The following is a 21,817-nucleotide window of genomic DNA, read 5'->3' on the forward strand; positions in this document are numbered from 1 at the left end:
CGAGACGAAATTAATAACATTCAGCATTGCGACAACCATACTGGATTGGCCAATATTAAGCTTTAGCTTCCACTAGTAGTAATCTAAGTATGCATGAATAAACCAAAGGAGAAAAAAAAACTACAGTAAGTTTCAAAATTGTTACAGCAACAAGACACTGCATTCTTGAATATGAAAATAATCGCTTCCAGAACTTAATGTACTGGCAACCTTCAGACGGACAAAAGACCTAAAGATGCAGAGTTCTAAAATTCAGTTTAAAACAGCATTACCGCAATAAAATAACTACACCACCTATGCACGGGCAAAAATCTCTGACATCTTGAATGTGTATCAAGGGCATCAAGACATTCCATTGAAATATCTCGTGTGTATAGTATGCCATATCATCAGCTTCTTCACCAATAAGAATCGGGAACTTTTTCTTCATCCTTGTTGGGCTGGTTGTGGAGTTGGAAGGGAATCATATACAAGAATATACATAAATATCAATCTACAGTAATTCTTCTTTTCCCTCAACAAAATGGTACTCTACTCTTGTGCTCTACTACATTGATCCTATATTGGACTGATTCCTCCATGCTAATAAATTTTCTAATTGATAACATTAGCTAGTTACTGGGGCAAAGTTATCTCAATATACTTATTGATAAGATGACCAAAACAATATTAATTCATGAGCTTTGGGGGCTTCAGAAAATATATACTCTTCACAAATCCTTTCCCAACTTCCCCCACCGCTTTTAACACCTTGCAAGGGTTATATTCTTCCTCAACTACTACTTCCTCGTGCTTCCGCTTCTTTTAAGAAAGAAAAAAACAGTGATCAGCAGATCCATTTGCAGAGATTTGTAAATTAAGAATTCATAATATACTTGGAAAAAAATCCACTAATATAAACACAAATTTTATACCTTGGAAGGATATGACTCCCCCCATGTTAGGCCAATAACATCACCTCCCAGATAATCATGCCATACTTGGAATGTGGTTGAGAACTCTTGCTGCAAGTGATAAGTGATAGTATCTAATTAGCAAAGAGGATACTGTGCAAAGGGAAAACAACATTATATTCAACATCAAATCATTTTCACTGTACGTGCCTTTAAATCTCTGATAAAGCACTTTGATGGATCAAAATCTACCAGCAACTTATTTCTAAGTTCCTCTGGCCTGCCCTTCAAATCTTTAGGCAACAAAAAGGGTTGGAAACACTTGCTGGCCTGTCCTTCAGCAACATGTGTTCCTGCCAACAATGCAAATGAGAATATGATTTGATTAATTAAGCATAACTCATTAAAGGGAAGCAAATAAAGTAAAATATTAAAAGATCAAACCATCAATAATTACTGTTCTTTAACATTAATTAATTTAATTCCTTAGTCAAATGAGGTCTGAACCAATGCCATCCTGCATATGTATATTTCATAGTCATGGGTCTAGAACATTTTGTATGATGGCATCGCACTTGACCACACACAGAAAAACCAGTTATGACTATGAAATAATGCATCTGGCTTGCTACAAATATAACTACCAACTGATTATATACCCCTTACCCTTGAATCATTTAAGGGTGGTTTAATTAAGTAAACTACCAGCTACTAATTATACCGTGATTAACTTCTGATGGAAAGAGAAGCCTTTGGGGATACGGGAGTTTGTCCTTGTGGAGAAAAATTACTGCATCATAATTGTTTAAAGGAGTTCTAAAAAGGCACTGCAGCAAGAATAGAAAAATTCATTATGTCTCTCAAAAGATATCTCTTCTACAGTTAAAAGTTGAAATGAGTAAATATCTGAAAAATGTGCTCCACTCACCTCCCATCTAAATGGACCAATCTCTTCCAGAAATGTGAGTTTTGCCAACAAATTGGCACTGCTTCGGGCATATGCAACTAACCTTTTAAGTTCCTGGTAAAAATTATAAATATATTGATAAATAATCACAAGGCAATTAACAAGTCATTATAAAATTATAAATTAGCAAACACTTAAAAGATATGCATTGGAGAAACAGGGCTAAAATTTGGACATGAAGGTTAAAACACATCAGCAGATCAGAATACTTATGTATGAAAAACTTAAGGCTATACTTACTGGGAATTTCCTGTATATTATCAGCCCACACAACTGTTACTAAACCCCAACTACTGAGGCCATTCTTGCAGGAAATTTATTTTTACCTAACCCAAGCCTTATATTATTCTAAAAAATATTCCTTGAATTATGTGACACCAAAGTGGAGTAAGGAATGCAATGAAGGAACATTAGGCCTCAGGCATTATGTATCTAAGAAGACTAAAAATTATTACAAATTTAAAGGGCAACTAACCATTCCACTAGGTGATAATCCAGTCCAAGCCTCGGATTCTTTATCATAAACTGTAGCTAAGAACATTGCTGATCCTACACTTTGTCCATTTTCTCCCTGACCTTTTCTTCTTAGCAAAAAGTTGTCCTGAAAATCAAACAAAATATAATTCCGAAGACATCCAAACCAACATTATCAAATTTATCTAATCATGTACTCAGACACACAACTTACATTTATTTCTTTCCCATCACTTTGGCTCAAGTCATGATTTATGTCAACGATCAGCGGAGAGAAAGTCCAATCATAGTGCGAGAGTAACCGCAGGAACCTGTCAATGAAATCAATAAGCATAAGATGGTATTGTAATATTTTTAAGAAGACTTCTGAATAGATATTAAGCATAACAAGCATTTTGTTCTTTAAGAAAAAAAAACTTCGTACCCCATTGCCCAGAGGCTCTTCGCTATGCGAAGGTATGGGGGAGGGATATTGTACGCAGCCTTACCCTTGCATATGCAAAGAGGCTGTTTCCTTGTTCTTTAAGAAAATAAAAATTATTTTTGTTTTTAATTAGAATATTCATTTTTATTGTATTATATATATATATATATAATACAATAAAAATGAAAATAAATTAATATTAATTTATGAATAAAGGCCTAAGCCCTTTGCAAATATGAGAAGGGGTAGAAAGGGGCTTAATGTAGAGGATTATGACTAAAGAGAGGGAAAATGTAACTGCTGAGGTGGTAGAAATGTGAGATAATGATGTGTATGATCTGTTTGTTGAGTTATGTGAGGGCAAAATGGAATTGGCCCGTGACTTTTGCAAGAGACTAGGCTAGAAATGTGAGAGAATGTTGCATTATCTTAATACAGGTCTGATTTAAGCAATAATATAGTGATTTTACACAGAGTTGACAGTATGTGATGCAATTTTGAAGCAGTCACTGCTTAAGTAGTCATTTCATCTTGTCAAAATTACGATTGCTTGATTAAATGAGTAACAATGATTAGGAAACTCACCTCAAAAACCCAGTGATCCGTGAGCAGGGAACATCATATGGCAAAGGATTAAGAAAAAGATATGCAACCAATAGCTCAACAGCCTCCTCTACCAAGCAGGATGAAAATAGATGTGAAGCAGCCCATCGTTTTGCAAGTCTAGACATATAAAAGGTCCACATAATTTACAAATTGCAAATGGAATATAGCTGAGCATAGAAATCTTCAAATATTTACCTAACTACTGGTCCAAATATTGCATAACGACTTTGTAACCCATTGATCATGTTAGCATGCTGACTTCGGATAAAAAGTTTCTTGTCAGCAGAAGGAATCCGCTTAGCTTGATCATTCCCAACTGCATGTTAAAATGGTTTGATGAGTGAAATTGAGAAGCAAGATTTCCAATTAAATCATCAGAATCATAATCTTATATGAAGTGGAAGTACATACTTTCCTTGTTGAGCAAACTAAGACCCCTCTCATGCAAAATTTTTAGACGAAATGCATATCCAGACACCAACACATCCACATTATCCTCAGTGGCAGTACATGTCATCCCCCACATCTTTTGAAGACTGCCATGATAACATTATCATATCACATTAAATATTGAAAAAGAATAAGATCCTGAAATGAATAAAGGATTCATACCCCTACCTCACTCCAATTTGGACAAGGAAACTAGATTTTGTTTTTTCAATTGCGATTTCATCCATTGGCCAGTTCCCAGAACCTTCCAGCTGTAAAGGGAAAAGAAGTTAGCTCTTCATAAATTATCTGTAAAAACACCACTGGTGCATGAAGCCATACCTGAATCATAACTTCCAGTGGTTGAATGCATGATGGAACTAACTTATTCAGTCTGAGAGATTCATGTTTTTCATTTGCTAGATGATGAGGTTCAGGAGGGAAGACTGATGTAAACCTGAAAGCTGTAAATGACAATAAGCAGAGAACTTTGATTGAGCTCAAGCTTAAATGAGATTCAAAATGTACAACTTAAACACCCTTATACTTGATTAATTAATTTTTTCTTCTTTGCAAAAAAAATTCAGTTATTAATAAACTATAAAAACACACCAGTCAGCATTGACACGGATCACTTGAAAAATGGTACAAGAAAATCTATAAGGAGATTATATTTGAATAAATAAAATATTTGTCCAGAAAGGTAAAATACCAGAGTCTAAAGGCTGTACACTAGACACCTTCAAAGGGAGGTCTTCAATAAGACGCAAACGCTTTGATAAAACATCAAATGCCCCAAGCAAATTTCCAGAGTATGATATAGGATCTGTAGATTAATCATTTCAAAAGCACCACGGCAGTTAATAAGATAAGCATATACCATACGAGACCAAAAAAGGAAGAATTCACAAAGATTGTTACCTCCAGAACCATGAAGCAAAGAGAAATCAAGTTGATCCACGACAACCACAATATTTTCCTTGGACAGAGAAAGATGCCTACTAAGTACATGCTCAACTATTCTTTTTAAAATAAGATGCTTCGCCCATTGCTCAATTTCCCATACTGGAATTATTTTTAGGGAAAAAACCAGCACCATTTCAGTAGTCATCAAGATACTTTATCTCAGCCAATAAGAAAAGACAGTTATGATAGACAAACTAGATAAAAAATGAATTGTAACAACATATGCCTTACCTGTGCTTTCTGCAATTCTACCATCTTTAAATCTTCTAAGCTCTGCTTTTTCTCCCCAAAACTTTCGAAATTCAAGAGCCTGCTTCAAATCATCAGTGAAAATCATGGGTAACAGCAACCCAAATTTGAAATCAAAAATGAAAAAGTGGGTATGCGCATTAGAATATACCTCTTCTTTACTTTCAGCATTTGGGCCAATATCAACCATCCTAAATGCTTTCTCCAAAGTACTCACCGAAATTCCTATGAACAAGGGCACTTTATCAAGTACCGACAAGCCCTGAAGTTGTGAATTCAATTAGAAACAGAACAGAAGACCCAAAGCATGAATCACATTTTAAAGGAGATACTGAAATTTATGCTTAAAATCATACATCATCGACACTCCACTGGCAATGTGTATTTCTCCATGTAACTTGAATGAATTTGGCTCTATCATTCAACCCTTTAGACAAAATACCATGTATTTTATCCTCATATGATCTCCAGCACTCATCGTCCAAACAAAATCCAGATGCAAATACCTCCTTCTTTCCCTTCAAATTTATTCTATAAGAGCAAAACATCAGATAATATAAACTTACAGCTTTTATAACAGGAAGCAAGTCATCGTGAAAATTATTCAAGGACAGAATAGCCCATCATAAAATAAAGTATCTGGATAGAATAGTATCTATCATCAAGAAGAAAACTGAAGGCAGAGGAGAAAAAGTTAAAATGTCTCCCACATGTTATCAGGTAGCACAGATAAGCACATGCATCATAGAAAGTGCCACAGGGCTGTTTATTTACATCATTATAATTATTATGCTATCAAATTCAATATCCATGTTATTCTCCACATTCACCAATATTAGCATTTTCAAACACCTTGCTGTTCAAATATCCCTCCATGTCACCAGTGGAAATTAAGATGCCACAAAACCATATAAATAGAAGACCTTTATATTTGGTTTAAATTACCAACATATCTCACCGCAACCTTTTATATATTCTCTTTAAAATTCTGCCCAAGCAACCATCGTTCCAATTTAAAACCCATTTATAACTCTCAATCCTTAATCTCTAGTCTATCCACTTGTAATTAGTTGATCCTTTCACTAACACTATGCTCAGTTGCCCTTCATTAAATTTTACTTTGTCTACCAGGAACTTGATGGAGTGCCGAACTGCCAAAGTACACAATTACACACAAATTTTATATCCCAACTGCCTTAAAGTTGTCAAGTAAGGGATAAAAGAAATTGATATTATAAATATATAAATGATGCAAATGATAATCACCCATCAGAATGATATAAAACAAAGGAAATGATAGCCAACTGATCTATCTGCAACATAGACCAAAACTTTGGAAATTACACATCCTAGTCTCTAAAAGAAGACCTGTCAGCACCAACTGATGTAAATATATATGCTGGAACAATATCACTAAGGTTTTATAAGTCATGTAAAATAAAAATAATAACTTATTTTGTTATTTACCTGCTTTTGAAGAGCTACTCAAAATCGAACTGTGATGCCTAATATTGACTTAATTTTAATCATCTATATATTTAATTTATTTCCAAGATTGCAGCTTGCTCTAACATCTTACACTAGTGAGATTATAACTAACGAATGTAATTTATATATATGTGTGTGTGTGTGTTTGTATATATATATATATATGTATGTATATGTATATATCTGTGTGTGTGTGTGTGTATATATGACAGAATAAACAACAGTGCAAAGCACACTGAAAGGCTGAAAGTCTTAATAGGGAAGAAAGTAATACTATACAAGAGGCAAAGGCTCTCAGACATTGTCAATGACAAGCAAACATTAAATGAAGCATTACCTCATACAATAGTCATATTTACCAGCATAGTCAATCTTGGTCATAAAAACTTCCTCAAATCCACCATCTCTACACTTTTCCATGCACCTAAGTGTCAAAGTAGCCTCATTTTGAAGCTGAATATAGAAGATCCAAAAATAAATATATAATCAAAATGAGTACTGCAATATTTATAATACTAAAAAAAACAGGTTGATGTGCTGGCCATGAGTACCTGAGTAAAACCAATCCTAGACATTCGAAAAGCCAAATTGAATCCTCCAAACGGATGAGATATGACAACTGGAAATGACTCTTTAAGTTGCATCCTTTGCTGCAAATTGGAATAGTGGAAACAACATATTGCATGAATAAAAAATAAACAGCAAACAATTAATGATCATAGCATGTTGTTTGATTTATTTAAAAATTTGCACCAATCTAGTGTGAGTTAAGTTCAGCTTATTTTGAAAAAATAATTGCTTTCTTTAGAGTTTTTTGAAAGTGCTTTCAAAAAATAAGCAATTATTGTTTCAAACAACCACCAAATCAACAAAACAAAAGAACAAAGAATAAATGAAAGATGAATGCAAATGATACACAAAATAGAATTACAAAACTAAAAAATAATTAAACAAAAAAAAAAGTAGAGATCAGGACCTCTTTTGTAATATTGCTATGGCCTTCCTTTGGAAAGTAGAGACCTCGACTCCACAACTCTGAGGTGGCTGCAAAACCAATAGCATTAATAAATACTTATCTATTGTGGGAATACCTATCAGATCCCCATTCTCAGTCTATGCTAAATTTTACATAAAAATTCATTAAGAAATTGAAATTGACAATGGAAGCAAAGTTTTTTTTTCCTTTTTGTAATTCCTTTGGATGGAAAAGAAAAGGTAATTGGTTTTGACTACAGAACTTGTTAACCAAATACATTGCAGAAGAGACAATGATAATGCATTGAGTGCAAAAAATAAAAGTCAAAGACAGTAGTTTTCCATAGCATTTTTTGTTAAAAGAAAAAGATTTTAAACTCTTATAAGAGAGCTAAAAAATGTTTTCTACAGCATTTTATAGAAAAATGGATGTGTATCACACGCACAACATATTACACAACACTTAGTGCTGCCATAATTCACCAACATGAGCAACTTCATTCTCACAACAGACCAAGCTTAGTGCACTGACATGATCAGAAGAGCTTAACAAAATGAACTGAACTGCAAAGGAAAGTCTATACACATACCAATGAAGTTCAACGTGATACGAATTATTTCAGTTGATTTCATTGAATTTGTAATATGTTGCTTAGAAGCAAGATATGCCAAAATGACGGAAATCAAAAACCCATTCAGGCAGTCGTGAACATGCATCGAACTTCTCTGTCGAGCCCAAACCTAAATCAATGAAGACAAGCAATGGTTTCAGTGTTCCATTGTACAATTATTATTCATTGAATCTCACACATAAATACTCCCGAAAAAATCATATATCAAACCTTAAGCAGGATTAAAGCCTCTCTTAGTTCCTTCCATCCAAGAAAATAGTTGTTGATAAATTCCACATCTTCTATAAACATGTCTTCCAAAATACTAGAATTGTACTTCGGTGTAGCCAGAAGAGCAGTCCCTTCATAATATCAACAATCAATCATCAATACTCTGTATCAAAAGAAGGAGCAACAATCTCAGTGAAACAGAAAAAAAGGTGTTGTAGGCACAGACCATCACTCAAATTATGAATGTTGCTGCGCTTCAAGTTTAACTTCGCTATGCTAAATATAGCCTTAGCTGACGGAATAATTCTTACAAAAAAACCAGGAACTTCAACAAGCTTAGCAGCTGCAAATATTTTCGTTGTTAGCATCACCAACATTATTTCAAAGGCATTACAATTAAATTGCGAAGCTAACACAGAGTAAAAACCTGGATACACAACGAGCAAGGGTTTTCTGGCTTCATTCTGTAGAGTGGACCATTCAACCCTATCAATAGATGGAGACTTCTCCAAATAATTTTTCATCAAACAGAGATAGAGACACCTCTTAGCATAATATCTGTAATTCAAATAGTCCTTCTCATGGAAGCATTCCTAACAAAGCATGAAAACAGGTAACTAAAGACCGTTAAAAGATCGAAACACAGCCTCACATTGATAAATTAAATTAAATTAAACATTAACTGATATGTAAGTTTGGTGATCGTTCTTCTTTTTTTTTTTCTGATGATAGTACCTTTGGCAACCTGATAATAAGATCCACATTAACTTCAGGTTTCGCAATACTTTGTATGGAGTAACTTCCACCAATCTTAACAGACGCTGGTTTCTTAAACTTGAACTCGACCTTATCAGCACCAATGTCCGTAACAAAGCGCGAAGCTAAATCAGCAGTTACCTGCGAATTCACGCGAATTGAGAAGGATCAGTGTTGAATGCACCGAAGATCAAAGCATAGGGAAAAACGGATAGAAGAATGACCTTGAAATCGTTGGGGATTTTGTCAATGGAGGTTTTAATGGCGGAAACGGTGTCGTCGACGAGCTTAGAGAACTGATGTGAGTGGTCTACGTTGACCTCCTTCAATAGCTCCGTCAACTTTAACTCCGTTGAGTCCACAGCAATAGCGTCGGCCTCCATGGTCGTGAGTGTGGTGGAGACGCGGCAGAATGAACTAACGGCTTGTTTGGGTTTAGGGTTTATGGGAGAACGATGGCGGTTGACGTGTTAAATAGTACTAAGTGACTAGGCAAATCTTTTGAATATATGGATAAATTTACTTTATAATAATCAAGTTTTTATTTTTTCAATTTTTGAGAAAAAATAAAATTTTTAAATGATAATATTTTTATTTGTAAATTGTTTAAATAATATTTATTTGAAAACAACGACGGCTTTTTTTAAAAAATTTACATGTCAATCCAATCAGAGTTGAGATTGGATTTTTTTATTTGTTTTATTTGAGATATAAATTTATTGTTTTATCTCTTTTATTTTATTTACTTTATAGAGTCAAATTTCTTTGTTTATTTCAACGAAAAATGAAATTAACAAAACAAATGAAAAAACATATATTATTTAGTAACAAAAAATATATAGAGAAAGGAGAAAAATATATTAATCAGTATAAAAAAATTATCCTTAGATGAATAACTTAAATTTTGGAGAAAAATCACTCTTTTTAATTTGAAAAATATTAGAAACATTAGCTTATATTATCTTGAAAATCACTCTTTTTAATTTGAAAAATGTTAGAAACATTAGCTTATATTATCTTTTTAACACTTTTTTGTGATTGGTTTAAATTTACCAGTGATCACCATTTTTTTTTAATCAGACATCTAAAGCGAGAGATAGAAACGTTAAATGATAAGTGAGTCTCATCAAAATTAATGATTTTTAACAAATTTTAGTTAATCAAAAAAATAATATAGGATAAAGACTATTGAAAGCATAGTTGTGGAAGCTAGACTGATCACACCGATTCAACCAAGAATCGATGGTCTGGCTGGTTCGATAAATCATCAGACTGAAAATGTAGTCCACCTGGATCAACCTAGTTTGATCATATCGAATTTGACCAAAATTGATGACCCGGACTAGATTGCCCTGATTTCACCCAATCGATCATTATTTAATTTTTTTTAGAGATTTTTTTACAATTCTAAAAACATGTTAAATTGTTAATAGTTAATTATTTAATACTAGCATGTGATATGCTCCTATAATATAATTTTGATCTTGATAAAAATATATAATAACTAATAATTATTATCTTTATCTTGATGTGATTTAATATATATGTATTTATACATTTTCACCATATTTGCTCATGACCATTTGACTACTTTTGTACATAACTGTAGAAAATAACAAGAATTTCCTTAGTAATTTAATGATAATATCCAATAAAATAATTTATATTAATAAATAATTATGTAATATTAAAATATAAACTATAGATTTATCACATTTTGTTAACTATATTGTATAAATTTTAATTTTTATATATACCAGACTAATAAGTGATCCACCAGTTCGACTTTTGACCCATTGACCTGGTGTCTTAACTAGGTCGATGACCATAAATTGGTTCAAAGAGTGTCACTAGCATTTCTTTCAATGATATATATTTGAATGTTGGAAACACATTGGTGATGGTATATTGGTGGTCACAACAACAATAACCTTCACATTAGGGTCTGGTTTTGAAATACACATGTAAAACAAGTAATTTTATTTTTAGATTGTTTAAATTATAAAAAAATATGGTAGAGGAATTTTTGGAGGAGGGGATGGTGTCAGATGTAATGTCATGTTTTTAGGTATTCTTATTTCTTTCATGTGTTTAAGTGCTTAATTTATTTTATGTTGCAACAGAGATTTCGAGTGTGTTATCATGTTTTTTGGTGTAGTAGTTGTTTTTGTATTTATATGATTATTTTAGTGGTATATAAGTTTTAGTGGACTAAGGTAATTTTGGGCCTAGATCCATTTATAAAAATGAATAAATAAGGGGTGCGAATAGAAGAAAAAGGTAATTAAATAGAAAAAAGGAGATCAACCCTTAAACATTATAGGAGAGTCTCATTTCTCTCCATCTCCTTCCTTTTTATCTCCATTCCTAATTGTGCTATGAACCTTACCCTTTAAGAGCTAACTATGGTTGGATTCACTCCATGGAAGTTTTGTTGTTCTAAATCCTAGAGCCCTTGGTTGATTTCAGTTGGTAAGTTACAAACCCCTTCTCCTTTTAGTATTTCCTTGAGCTCCATTTCCTTTTTTGCATGAGCTCTCAAGTGGGTTTCTGTTAGAATCTAGTTTGAAGTTGCTCTGATGTTTGATTTAGGTTCCATTAGTTACTCTTGAATCATAACCTGTGAAAGATCACAAAGATTCAACAAGCTCCTCCTTGCCTTTTCCTTCTTAGAGAATTTGGAAACCTAGGAGACTATTTTAGGCAAGAGAAGCTTTAATGTGTAAATTGTTGTTGACCCTAAGTGTTGATGTTTATTTCGTGACTTTTGGCTATTGAATGATGAAAGTATATGTTGAATTGATCAAAATTGGTTTGATATGGATTTGGGTTTGGATTGCCCTGTTTTGAGGGCAAATTGTGAATTGCATAATTATGCAATCTCATTGGGGGACCAAACCCCACTGCCTCAAGAAAATTCTTTAAAAAAAAAAGTTTTACTCACTGGGTGAGCAGAACTCACTGAGTGAGTCGAGTGATCTTGTTGGTGAGTCAAATGATCGAATTAGGAAAAGTGATCTTCATAAAAGTTGTATCCCTGGATGATAACTAACTAATGGCTTGGTCTCACTTAAAAATATTATGTATAACTCTAGAAATTATCAAATTAGTAAACAAAGGTCAAGTTGTCGGTAATAAGTAAAAGTCTCATGTAAATTGTAATTTTAGGTGAAGTATAATTCCAAACTAGGTCTTGGGGTAAATATAAAAGTTGGAGATAATCTTCTTAGATTTTAAATGAGACAAGAATAAACTTAATGGTGCTAGCATAGCTTTGATTTTCATGTTTATAAGTCATTAAGGCCATATACGCATAATAGGAAATGAAGAGTGATGTACATTTATAATGCGTGGTTTGGCTTATGATTTTATTGTTGATAATTATTACGGTGCTACTAGGCTTATGGGGTTGCTAGATGGATTCCTAAGTATGTGTTATGAATGAGAATGGACTTGTAGTACCATATTTGTCTGATGAATAGTGCATACATGGTATTGCATGTGGATAGACACGTGAATTGAGAATACTTTGTGGGCTCTCAACCTAGTGCTGGGAACTTTCATGATGGCTAACGAGAATGGACCTATAGATTAGATGAGTGAACGAACTCCTATATATGTAAGTCATTCAAACCTTACAGAGGCAAGTCATTATCCACACTTGTCTAATTTCGATAAAATCACACCGCCTCTACAGGGTCAGCTAAAAACAGTCCCTAAATAGTCAAAGAGTTGGACCATGATAGGGAATAGGGCCTATGGAGACCACCTAAGAGTTTTAAGAATCTGCATGGACTCGTGTCCGCATAACTTTCCGTGATGCATATGCATATGCGATTAAAATGTGAATTGAGATCATCATATCACAAGTGTTGATTTGATTTGGGAATGGATGATTTATTTAGGCTTCTACTTTAAGCTATCTCTTTATGCTTTTACCTTTTATGGTATAATTTTTTTTATTTAAACTTACCCTTGCTTTTGTGTTTGTGTTATGTTGTATGACTGTGATGATCGTGCATGGCACGAGAGTTGATGGTACTGATGCTGCATGAGATCGCACATTTTTTAGAAGACTTGGAACTGAAGGATAAACTATGAATCAAGTTCCTTCTTTTTTCCAGTTATGTAGATGATGTCAGAGGGGACTAGCTTAGGGCCTTAGCATAGCGTTTTGGATTATGTAAATATTTCCCTTGAAGGGGGACTTTTGTTTGAAACTTGTAGTTATGTGTACGGATGATATATAGCTCTTTTCTAAGGGCATGTTGATCTAGTGATGAAGTTTGGATGATACTTAAATAGTGTAGTTATATGTATAGTATATGGAAAAGAAAAGGAATACTATATATATACCATGTATCATATGAGAATGACTAATCTCAACTGTTAGATTGAAATAAAAGGTTAAGATTAAAATATTTTAAATTCAAATTAAAACATTATTTAACTAGAAAATCTCTATAAGATTTACCAAATAGAAAATCAAATATTTTAAAGATTAATTTATGACATCCTAAAATATCTCAAACCTATCATCAACATCATTGTCATGATTGTTTCCACCATATCTGTAATGACTATCACTGCAACAACCACCATGATCGTCAACCACGCTACCACCAACATGAATGTTGTCGTTGTTACTGTTGCCACCATCACCACAACCACCAACATCGTGATCATCGTCGTCGCGACCAGTGGTGGCAACAACATCAGTCATGTTGGTAACGACAACGGTGGTCATGAAGGTGTTGGTGGTGGTTACGATGATAGTCTTGATGTAAATTAAAATTTTAAGATATTTAATTTTTTATTTGATAAATCTTATAGATAATTTAATAATTAAATGAGTTTTTAATTTAAATTTAAAATGCTTTAATTTTAGTCTTTTATGTTAATCAACATTTTCATTGTCACGTAAGATGATCATTCTCATATGATATATCAGCTCTCTCTACATGCTAGTTTAAGCATGTTAGGATTATAATAGTATCATGTATGCTATCATATGTTATAATAGTTTAGAACAATATTGTAGGTGGCTTGTTACATCAGAGTCTAAGATAGGAAAAGTTTTTGTGCTCATAGAGCGTTTACAAATATACTTATATTTATTTCACCGGAAGGAGATCAATTAGAGTTCAAACATGCAACTTGACATGAGTGAAATCCTGTCTCACTCCACTTTACCAAACCCCTTTGAGTTAAGTGGGAAAAAGTTGAATGGTCTAACAAAAAAAAAGTGATATAATGTTTTTTTTCTCTTGATAAAATTAAAATGAGTCACTTAAGGCGTATATTAAATAAAAGAGATAATTTAGTTGATTGAATGAAATGCTTAAATTATTATAAATTTCTAATGTTTATCTTTAATTTATATGGATAAAAATAATGAAAAAGAAAATATCATGTAGTTTTGCTAACATTTATCTATTATTGGACTCAAGGTATAAATTCATTTATCATACTTTGTTTAGTGATATTGTTATTTATACAACCTTTCCTACTATTAAAAAAAACCCCTAATTGTTCTTACTTTTTGAAATATCCAAACTATTTCCACCGTCATCCTCCCTTTCCTCTTCTCATTGCACCCTCCCTTTTTTTCTCTAGCCTTCAACCCTCCCCTTCCTACCCTCCGCCCACCACTACTTTCCCCCTTCTCCCCTCCTCCACCAATCTTCCCTTCTTGCACCCTCCCCCTACAATATCCCAGACATTTATCTCATTTTCTCTTTGGATTCATTTTAGGCCATGTTTGATGTTTCATTTTTTCACTTTTTTCATATTTTATTGAAACTATTTTTTTAACTTAAAATTTACATCATGGAAACTAGTTTATGTAATGCAATCTTTCTTGTACTTTGTCAGTTTCCGCTAAAAGGGCGTTCTGAAAAAAAAACATAAAAAGGTTGGTGGTGCAAAGAGTAAAAATGGTGATGTAATTAGCTTTTCCTTAAGATGAGAGACTTTAAGCCCAACCCATTAATATCAACCTTGGAGAGAATTGAGAGAACACAAACAATGTCAGATCATGTGTCATTCTCAAAGGAAAATTTACATCATAATTTTTTTTTTCAAACTAAAAAATAGAGAAAAATAAATAAATTTTGGTGGTTGTTTTGAAAAAAATTTAAAACTCACGATTAATAGTCATCCCAAATAAGATCTCAGTGCATCACCCTTTGTCTGTCATGGAGTCCTACAAATGAAGGAAAAACTTATTTCATGCAAAGACATGCTAATTTAGATGGATCCTTGAAAATACAAACATAATAACTTTATCATGTAAACCAAATTCAAGTAATCATAATATTTTCAATGAATACATCGAAGCAAAAATAAAAATAAGGACAGTGATGAGTGGCTTTCTTACAATACAAACCTTATTTGTCTATGTATGAAGAAGAAGAAAAAATCCATGACAATGAATCATTCAAGTCAAGTTGGCTGGTAAAATAAAATAAGATCATTGTATCGGCGACCATATATTTGAAACTATTGAGAAAGAAAATAAATTACGAGAGAAATCAGGTTGGTTAAATAGTTCAACCGCACCATGATCACTTTTGATGTTTGTCCATCCAACTATGGTAGTAATACCACTTTGAGGTTAAGTATTTCTCCGTACCATTCAAAACTCCAATGCGTGTTTGGTTTGCCGTTTACACGACTTTAAACATTTGTTTACGCATTCTAAAGTGGTAAACAAAAAAAGTAACTATATTATTGGATATATTTGAAAAAACGTGGATTATGTTGCACCTAACATTTTTTTCAACGCACACCCCTAGTCATTGTTAAAAAGGGATCAATGGTATGATATCAAACATTAAAACTTTAATTTTCAAAATAAATCATTAATAATATGAGGTACTTTGTTAAATAAAGAACCAATTTACTGAAATGGACAACCAAGGAGAAATTTAAACATGTTGCAATTGAGTTTCATGAAACATGCAACAATCAACATAATAAGATTCTCATGAAAGAGGAAGATTTTTAAGATGTAAAAATACATTCATATTTTTTGGTTTCTGATAATATTACAAATATACTCTTGACATTATCAACGAACATGAATCTTAAAAAAAACGAGTTCCCATGACGGAAAAAAATATCCTACACTAAATGGTTTGCAGTAAGATAATTTCACTTTGTTAAAAAGATCAATAGATTGGTAAATACTATGGGGTGAGTATTTTGATAAATAAAAAAATTATGATTAAATTTTCCGGAAGATGAAAGTAAGAAATTATTAAATTAATCCTGCACCAACAATGCAGCAGCTGCTTATTTATTTCATGCTTTTGATCGTTTGATACCTTCATAAGCTCGTGTTTGTATAAAATAAAATTTCTTCACTCCAGCTAGCTAGTTAACAATAATCTGACACACTGACAAAGTGATTTTTATAATTGTAAAACGCTCATCCTGGTCGTCCAACAAATTGTTAGTATAGAACTGATAAGTATATATATATATATATATATATATATATCCCGTATGTTTTGTGGATATATTTCTGCAAAAATCTAAAAGTAAATTAAATTAATTGGTGAAAAAATATTCTAATACCAGAAAAAATAAATTAAAATACAGAAAGGATTTTTTTTATTCCTAACTTAAAAAATCTCAAAATTTTATATAATTGTATTTTAACTCAACAAAATTAGGATGGATCCAATGATAGTATCATGATAGTGTAAAATAATTTTATATTAATGTTTAATTATAAATTATGTTGATATGATTTTAAGATAATTATTATAAAAATTAATAAATGGTTATACATAATAATTTATGATTAAATGTTTATCTAAAATTATATTTTATTATCAATGCATAATTTTTTTATTTACGAATATATTGTTATATTTAATGTTAATGAATAAATGTAAGTATTGATAAAAGAAATTAAGAAAAACAAATAATTCATTGAATTAAATAATTGGTTAAAAGTACTAATTTGATTTAATTTTAGTAACATAAGTATACACGTCCTAACATAAGAAAAGACATAATTTCATGAAAATAAAAGTATAACGTCACTTCATGAAAATATAAAAAATTACAAATTTAAGGTTGGATTTGTCGATTCTGTTAACATTGGTGATTTTAATTCTCGTTGCATGACTAAAAAGATGTACCTGCAATCATGTTAGGTTTTATGATGAAAAGCTCAGTTCCAGCTACTGCAAGATAAACTTCATTGGACGATTAGATTCAATGTGGTATTCGAAGAAGATAAAGATTACTAGTATCTCACTGTACTGCTATGCGCAAGAGATACAATAAAAAACTAGGGAAAAACAAAAGGTAAACGCTAATAATTGCGGCACTGGTTACTAATAAATAAAAAAATCATTTTTCATTAAAAATAGTAACCCTGAAGTACATTAATACTAACTTCTTTATCTTTTTAATAAAAAAAAAACAGTTTTTACAAACTTCTTTAATACAAAATCTGCACTTTTAATTTTTAATCGAAACATTGATTAACCTGTGTCATCATTAATTATATATATATATATATATATATATATATTTCACCAATAATTTTCAGTACATTCTTATCGTGATTTTTAGTAAAAACTTTTTTATTAGACACCATTAAAAACTCATGGAAAAAAGTATGAACTCCTTAAATATAAATATATCAGGGATTAACAATTAATATAAGGGTCTTCTTAAATGTCTTAAAAAATTGATAAAATACTTATTTTTTTTATAAAAAACAACATGTTGATTTTTTTTTTGGGTATTGAAATAGTGTAGACTTATAGAGAATTGGGTGTAAAAAAATAATAGGATTTATTCTAAAAAGACATTTATTTCAGTTTTCCTGTTCTGAGCCTCAGTGTCCGGTTCAGAGAGAACCGTGATCCAACGTTGACACATTGGACCATTAGATCTGCTTCAGACGAATTAAATGCACCTTCCATGTCTCAGTCGCTTTGGCATATCACTGTATCTATCTATCTATGCATGTCCGGGTATGAATGTCTGCAATGGCGAAGCATAGAAGGAGCTTGGCCATGGCCCCCTAAATTTTTTACAAAATATAATTATATGGGTTATTAATATATGTGTTGTTCATAAACATAAATTATGTCTGTGCTGTAGAAATCAGAAAAATAGAAAACAACCACTGTAAAATTTCAGACTCTGTTTAAGAATAAACAAACAGTTTTTTCATAGGAGGTAATGGTCACGAGTCATGGCACACCTGCAAAAGCTCAACTTATAATATAATAATAATGTCTTTGCATTTAATTGATTCAAACGGTCCATATATGTGATGGTCAATAACAATTGTATATATATAAACTGAGAGGGAAAGTGAGGCAACAAAAAAGTAGGTTTATATATGTAACTGAAAGAGAAAGTTAAAGAAAAAGCAAGCTAGAATATAGAATTATCCCATTCTCATACCATCTTATGCAAGAGGGAGAGGGAAGAGAAGGAAGCAAACAAAAAGGAAAAGCTAAAAAGTGAAAAAAAGAAAAAAGAAACATAATATCGACGAGACCATCATAACATAACCATCGCAATCAAAAACATCATCGTAAAACGTTGACGTATAACTGCCTGTGTGTGCTTGTTGGTCTTGATCGTCCAGGTAACTACGCTAGCTAGCTCCTTTTGTAATCTTGTGTCATCACTCATTATTTTATCATTATATGCTTTTTTTTGTTTCTCAACGTTCGTTCATCTCGTGAAGTCGTGAACGAGGCTCGTCCTGTCTGTGACGTCGAGTCTCCACGAGAGAAACTGAATGCCGTTATCAGCGGCGTCTCGATCGCCGTCATCCACGAAACGGAACTCGCTCCCCATCCCCGGCGAGAAACACTGCATCTTCTGACTCTGCTGGTGTGCGTACCATGAGTTATTGTACACCTGCGCCGAATCCATCATGCCGCCGGAAGCCGCCGCAGCCGGCGGCGTGGCGGCGGCCGCACTCGCTCTTCGCTCTTCCTTCTTGTATCTAATCCCACACGCATTGCATAGTGACTGCAATTCAATTCACAGAAAAACAACACTGTTTAATTTTGGACACAAAAATCGAAAACATTAACAAAACATATGTTGATCAAATAATACCATTAATAACAAAAAGAACATCATTATTTAAAAAATAAAGTAAAAAAGTAAAATAAATTAAATAACTCTTATGAGTTTTTTTTTTATTCATGAAAATAAAAGATTCTACAATAACTCACTCACGCCTCTGCTCAACCATTATATATGCAAGAAGTTTAATTAGTGATATCGCATAGTAGTTATTTAATTACGTACCTTGGGGCCACGGGGGCCATTTCTCCAGAGGGGAGTAGAAGTGGTGTCACAATTGGCGCAGCGGCGAGCGAGGAGAGGGTCGGTGGTGTTGGTGGTTCGGGAGGATTTGGAATGGGATTGAGGGTGGTTGTGTTTAGATTGTAGTAAGTCCCAGCAGAAGTTCGAGACGGAGCGGGGTTCGTGGCAGCTTCGCTTTTCTTCGTCTTCGGAGAAGCGGGTGGAAGGGGTACCGAGGGAGAGGGTGCAGTCAACGGAAGAGGAAGAGGGAGTGAAGGAAGAATAGTCATAGATGTTGTCGGAATGGTCGTAGGGTGGTTTGTGGTTGGGCATGGAGAAGAGCACGGAGAAGGAGCTGGTTTGGCTGTGAAACATACCACATGTGCAGGGTCCCATCACGTGCCCCTGGGAGCCACTGCAACAGCGATGCATGCTTTTATCTTCTTTTATCGATGTTGATCAATAGCGAAAACGGTTCGTTTGTTGATGGTGTGGAGGATTGAGGGCGTGAGGGAAGAATGAATTAATAAAGGGGACTGTGAGAGTGAGAGAGAAAGAAGATGGTGTGGGTTGGAGATTTAAAGCAGGGGAAGTACACTGAGTGGGAAGAATTGCAATAATAAAACGTTAGAAAAAAAATGTAAGGGAGGGAGGGGAGGCTTGGAAGAAAGAGCTGAATGGTACGGAGTGGGGTGGGGGAGAAATGAGAAGGAGGTGTTGTCTGGTAGCTTTGTGAGCTAATAAGATGTCGAAATACCAGTCAGCACCTGCAGTCCACGTTGTCGTTAATGCAAATGGAGGGATATATATAGTTCAGAAGTAAAAGAATATGAGAGTTATAATTAATAATTATAAAGAGGTGAGCACCCAGTGGGTGTGTTATAGGAGAGAGAAATCAATCAAGTATGGAAGACTGAATCATGCAGTCGGGGAGTGAGTGTGGGTATAGGGTATAACTTAGAAGCAAGTGTGTTGTGTTTCTATGTGTGGCACTGTTTGTGACTTTATGTAAGATTTGGCCTTGCGTAGTTTCGATTTATAGCAATAGGTGAGGTGGAAATGGAACGAGAAAAAAGAAAGAGAGACGGTGGTGGTTTTGTTTTGGTCATTGGGTAATGGGTAGTCAAAAGAGCCCACGTGACCAGCGGGAACAGTCTTCCATGGATCTGCCTTTTCCGATCACGAGGTTTTAGTGTCTCAAACCAATATCCGTATCTCTGCCTCTGCCACTGCCACCCTCCCAAGGAAAATGGAATAGTTTCCCACCCCCCCCTCTTATTCTCACGCTCCTTTCCCTTCCCTCCTCAACCACGCTCTAATCCCAATATTACTCTATACCTGCATCCTTGGACTTGCTAGTCCAATTACTATATTCCTGTGAACTCCCAAAACTTTCAACTTTCATATTCCATTCATAATTATTTTTCTCTCTTTAATTACTTTTCTCCTAAATCATTCAATTGTATACCAGTAATGTATTCTGCTGTGTCAAAGATCATCAACAATTTAACTCAATACCGGTGTTGATAATGTCCTAAAAACTTATCCATTTTTTGGTGAAATAAAAGACTTATCCATGTTATATGCACAAGTGTTTCAAAATATAACAGGTTCTTTTTGGCAAAAAATCAAGTATCGGACTAGGCAAGAAGATATTTCAACTATGGTAATCCAACAGAGAATGGAGAAGAGAGTGGTTTCAAAATTAGGTCAAATTAAAACATTTTCATAGATAATGATTTGAGAAAATATATTATTCGGATAATTAAAACCCTAACTTAGTGATGTCAGGAATAAAATGTGAATGTTATGAACAACTCTGTTGATTCACATTTTTTTTTTAATGAAGATCAAGCCAAATTACATTCGTATTAAAACATGAACGTTATGGACAATTCCACTAACTCACAGGAAGATGAAGTCAAAAAAATATTAAGGATTAAAATGCGAACATTGTGGATAACTCTACCAACTCACAATTTTTTAATAAATACCAAACCAAATTACATTTGTATTAAAAACTTGTTGTGAGCAACTCTATTAATCCACAAGAAAATCAAGCCAAAAATCATTAGAATTAGAACATGAACATTGTGGCCAACACCACTAACCCCCCAAAATATTGTTGTGGTTAATTACATTTGTATTAAAACGTGTCGTGGGTGACTCCACTATTTCACAAGAAGGCCAAGCCGAAAACCTTTGGGATTAAAACATGAATGTTGTGGCTAATTCTACTAACCCACAAAACCAAGCAAAAAAAAACATTGTTGTGTTTGGCTCTACTAACTCACAAGTGTGAATGTGTGACCATCTTTGTTGATCCACAAGACCGAGCAAAGAATTATTAGGATTAGAACATGAACATTGTGGTCAGTTCTACTAACGCACAAGACTAAACCAAAAAAACGTTGGGATTAAAATGTGTACATTATATTGTGGCCAACTC

General features: G+C 33.3%; 2 protein-coding genes across 2 annotated transcripts; both read right to left on the reverse strand.

Annotated features, from left to right (window-relative positions):
- Positions 1-41: 41 nt before the first annotated feature.
- LOC114420701 (nucleolar protein 6-like) lies at positions 42-9,533 on the reverse strand. Its single transcript, XM_028386528.1, has 26 exons — positions 9,294-9,533; positions 9,049-9,210; positions 8,741-8,906; positions 8,540-8,656; positions 8,314-8,444; positions 8,062-8,212; positions 7,473-7,540; positions 7,048-7,146; positions 6,834-6,949; positions 5,365-5,539; positions 5,160-5,270; positions 4,991-5,069; positions 4,715-4,858; positions 4,506-4,619; positions 4,136-4,257; positions 3,983-4,065; positions 3,776-3,900; positions 3,560-3,680; positions 3,344-3,481; positions 2,549-2,645; positions 2,336-2,461; positions 1,822-1,914; positions 1,615-1,720; positions 1,104-1,246; positions 915-1,004; positions 42-801 (listed from the first exon to the last, which is right to left on the reverse strand). Exons 1-26 carry the CDS (start codon positions 9,450-9,452, stop codon positions 670-672), a joined length of 3,168 nt encoding a protein of 1,055 aa, XP_028242329.1. The 5' UTR covers positions 9,453-9,533; the 3' UTR covers positions 42-669.
- Positions 9,534-18,415: 8,882 nt separating this feature from the next.
- Positions 18,416-20,361, reverse strand: LOC114420708 (GATA transcription factor 18-like). Its single transcript, XM_028386533.1, has 2 exons — positions 19,372-20,361; positions 18,416-19,086 (listed from the first exon to the last, which is right to left on the reverse strand). The coding sequence occupies exons 1-2, from the start codon at positions 19,798-19,800 to the stop codon at positions 18,784-18,786; spliced, it is 732 nt and encodes a 243-aa protein (XP_028242334.1). The 5' UTR covers positions 19,801-20,361; the 3' UTR covers positions 18,416-18,783.
- Positions 20,362-21,817: the final 1,456 nt, after the last annotated feature.

This window comes from Glycine soja, chromosome 1 (genome assembly GCF_004193775.1).
Source record: "Glycine soja cultivar W05 chromosome 1, ASM419377v2, whole genome shotgun sequence".
Classification (NCBI taxonomy): domain Eukaryota; kingdom Viridiplantae; phylum Streptophyta; class Magnoliopsida; order Fabales; family Fabaceae; genus Glycine; species Glycine soja.

Coding starts and splice junctions, on each gene's coding strand:
- LOC114420701 (XM_028386528.1), bottom strand. CDS start 9,452: ATGGAGGCCGACGCTATTGCTGTGGACTCAACGGAGTTAAAGTTGACG. Junction 5,070..5,159: donor ATGCTGAAAGTAAAGAAGAG/GTATATTCTAAT, acceptor GATTTGAAGCAG/GCTCTTGAATTTCGAAAGTT. Junction 4,859..4,990: donor TAGAATTGCAGAAAGCACAG/GTAAGGCATATG, acceptor AAATAATTCCAG/TATGGGAAATTGAGCAATGG.
- LOC114420708 (XM_028386533.1), bottom strand. CDS start 19,800: ATGCATCGCTGTTGCAGTGGCTCCCAGGGGCACGTGATGGGACCCTGC. Junction 19,087..19,371: donor ATGGCCCCCGTGGCCCCAAG/GTACGTAATTAA, acceptor ATTGAATTGCAG/TCACTATGCAATGCGTGTGG.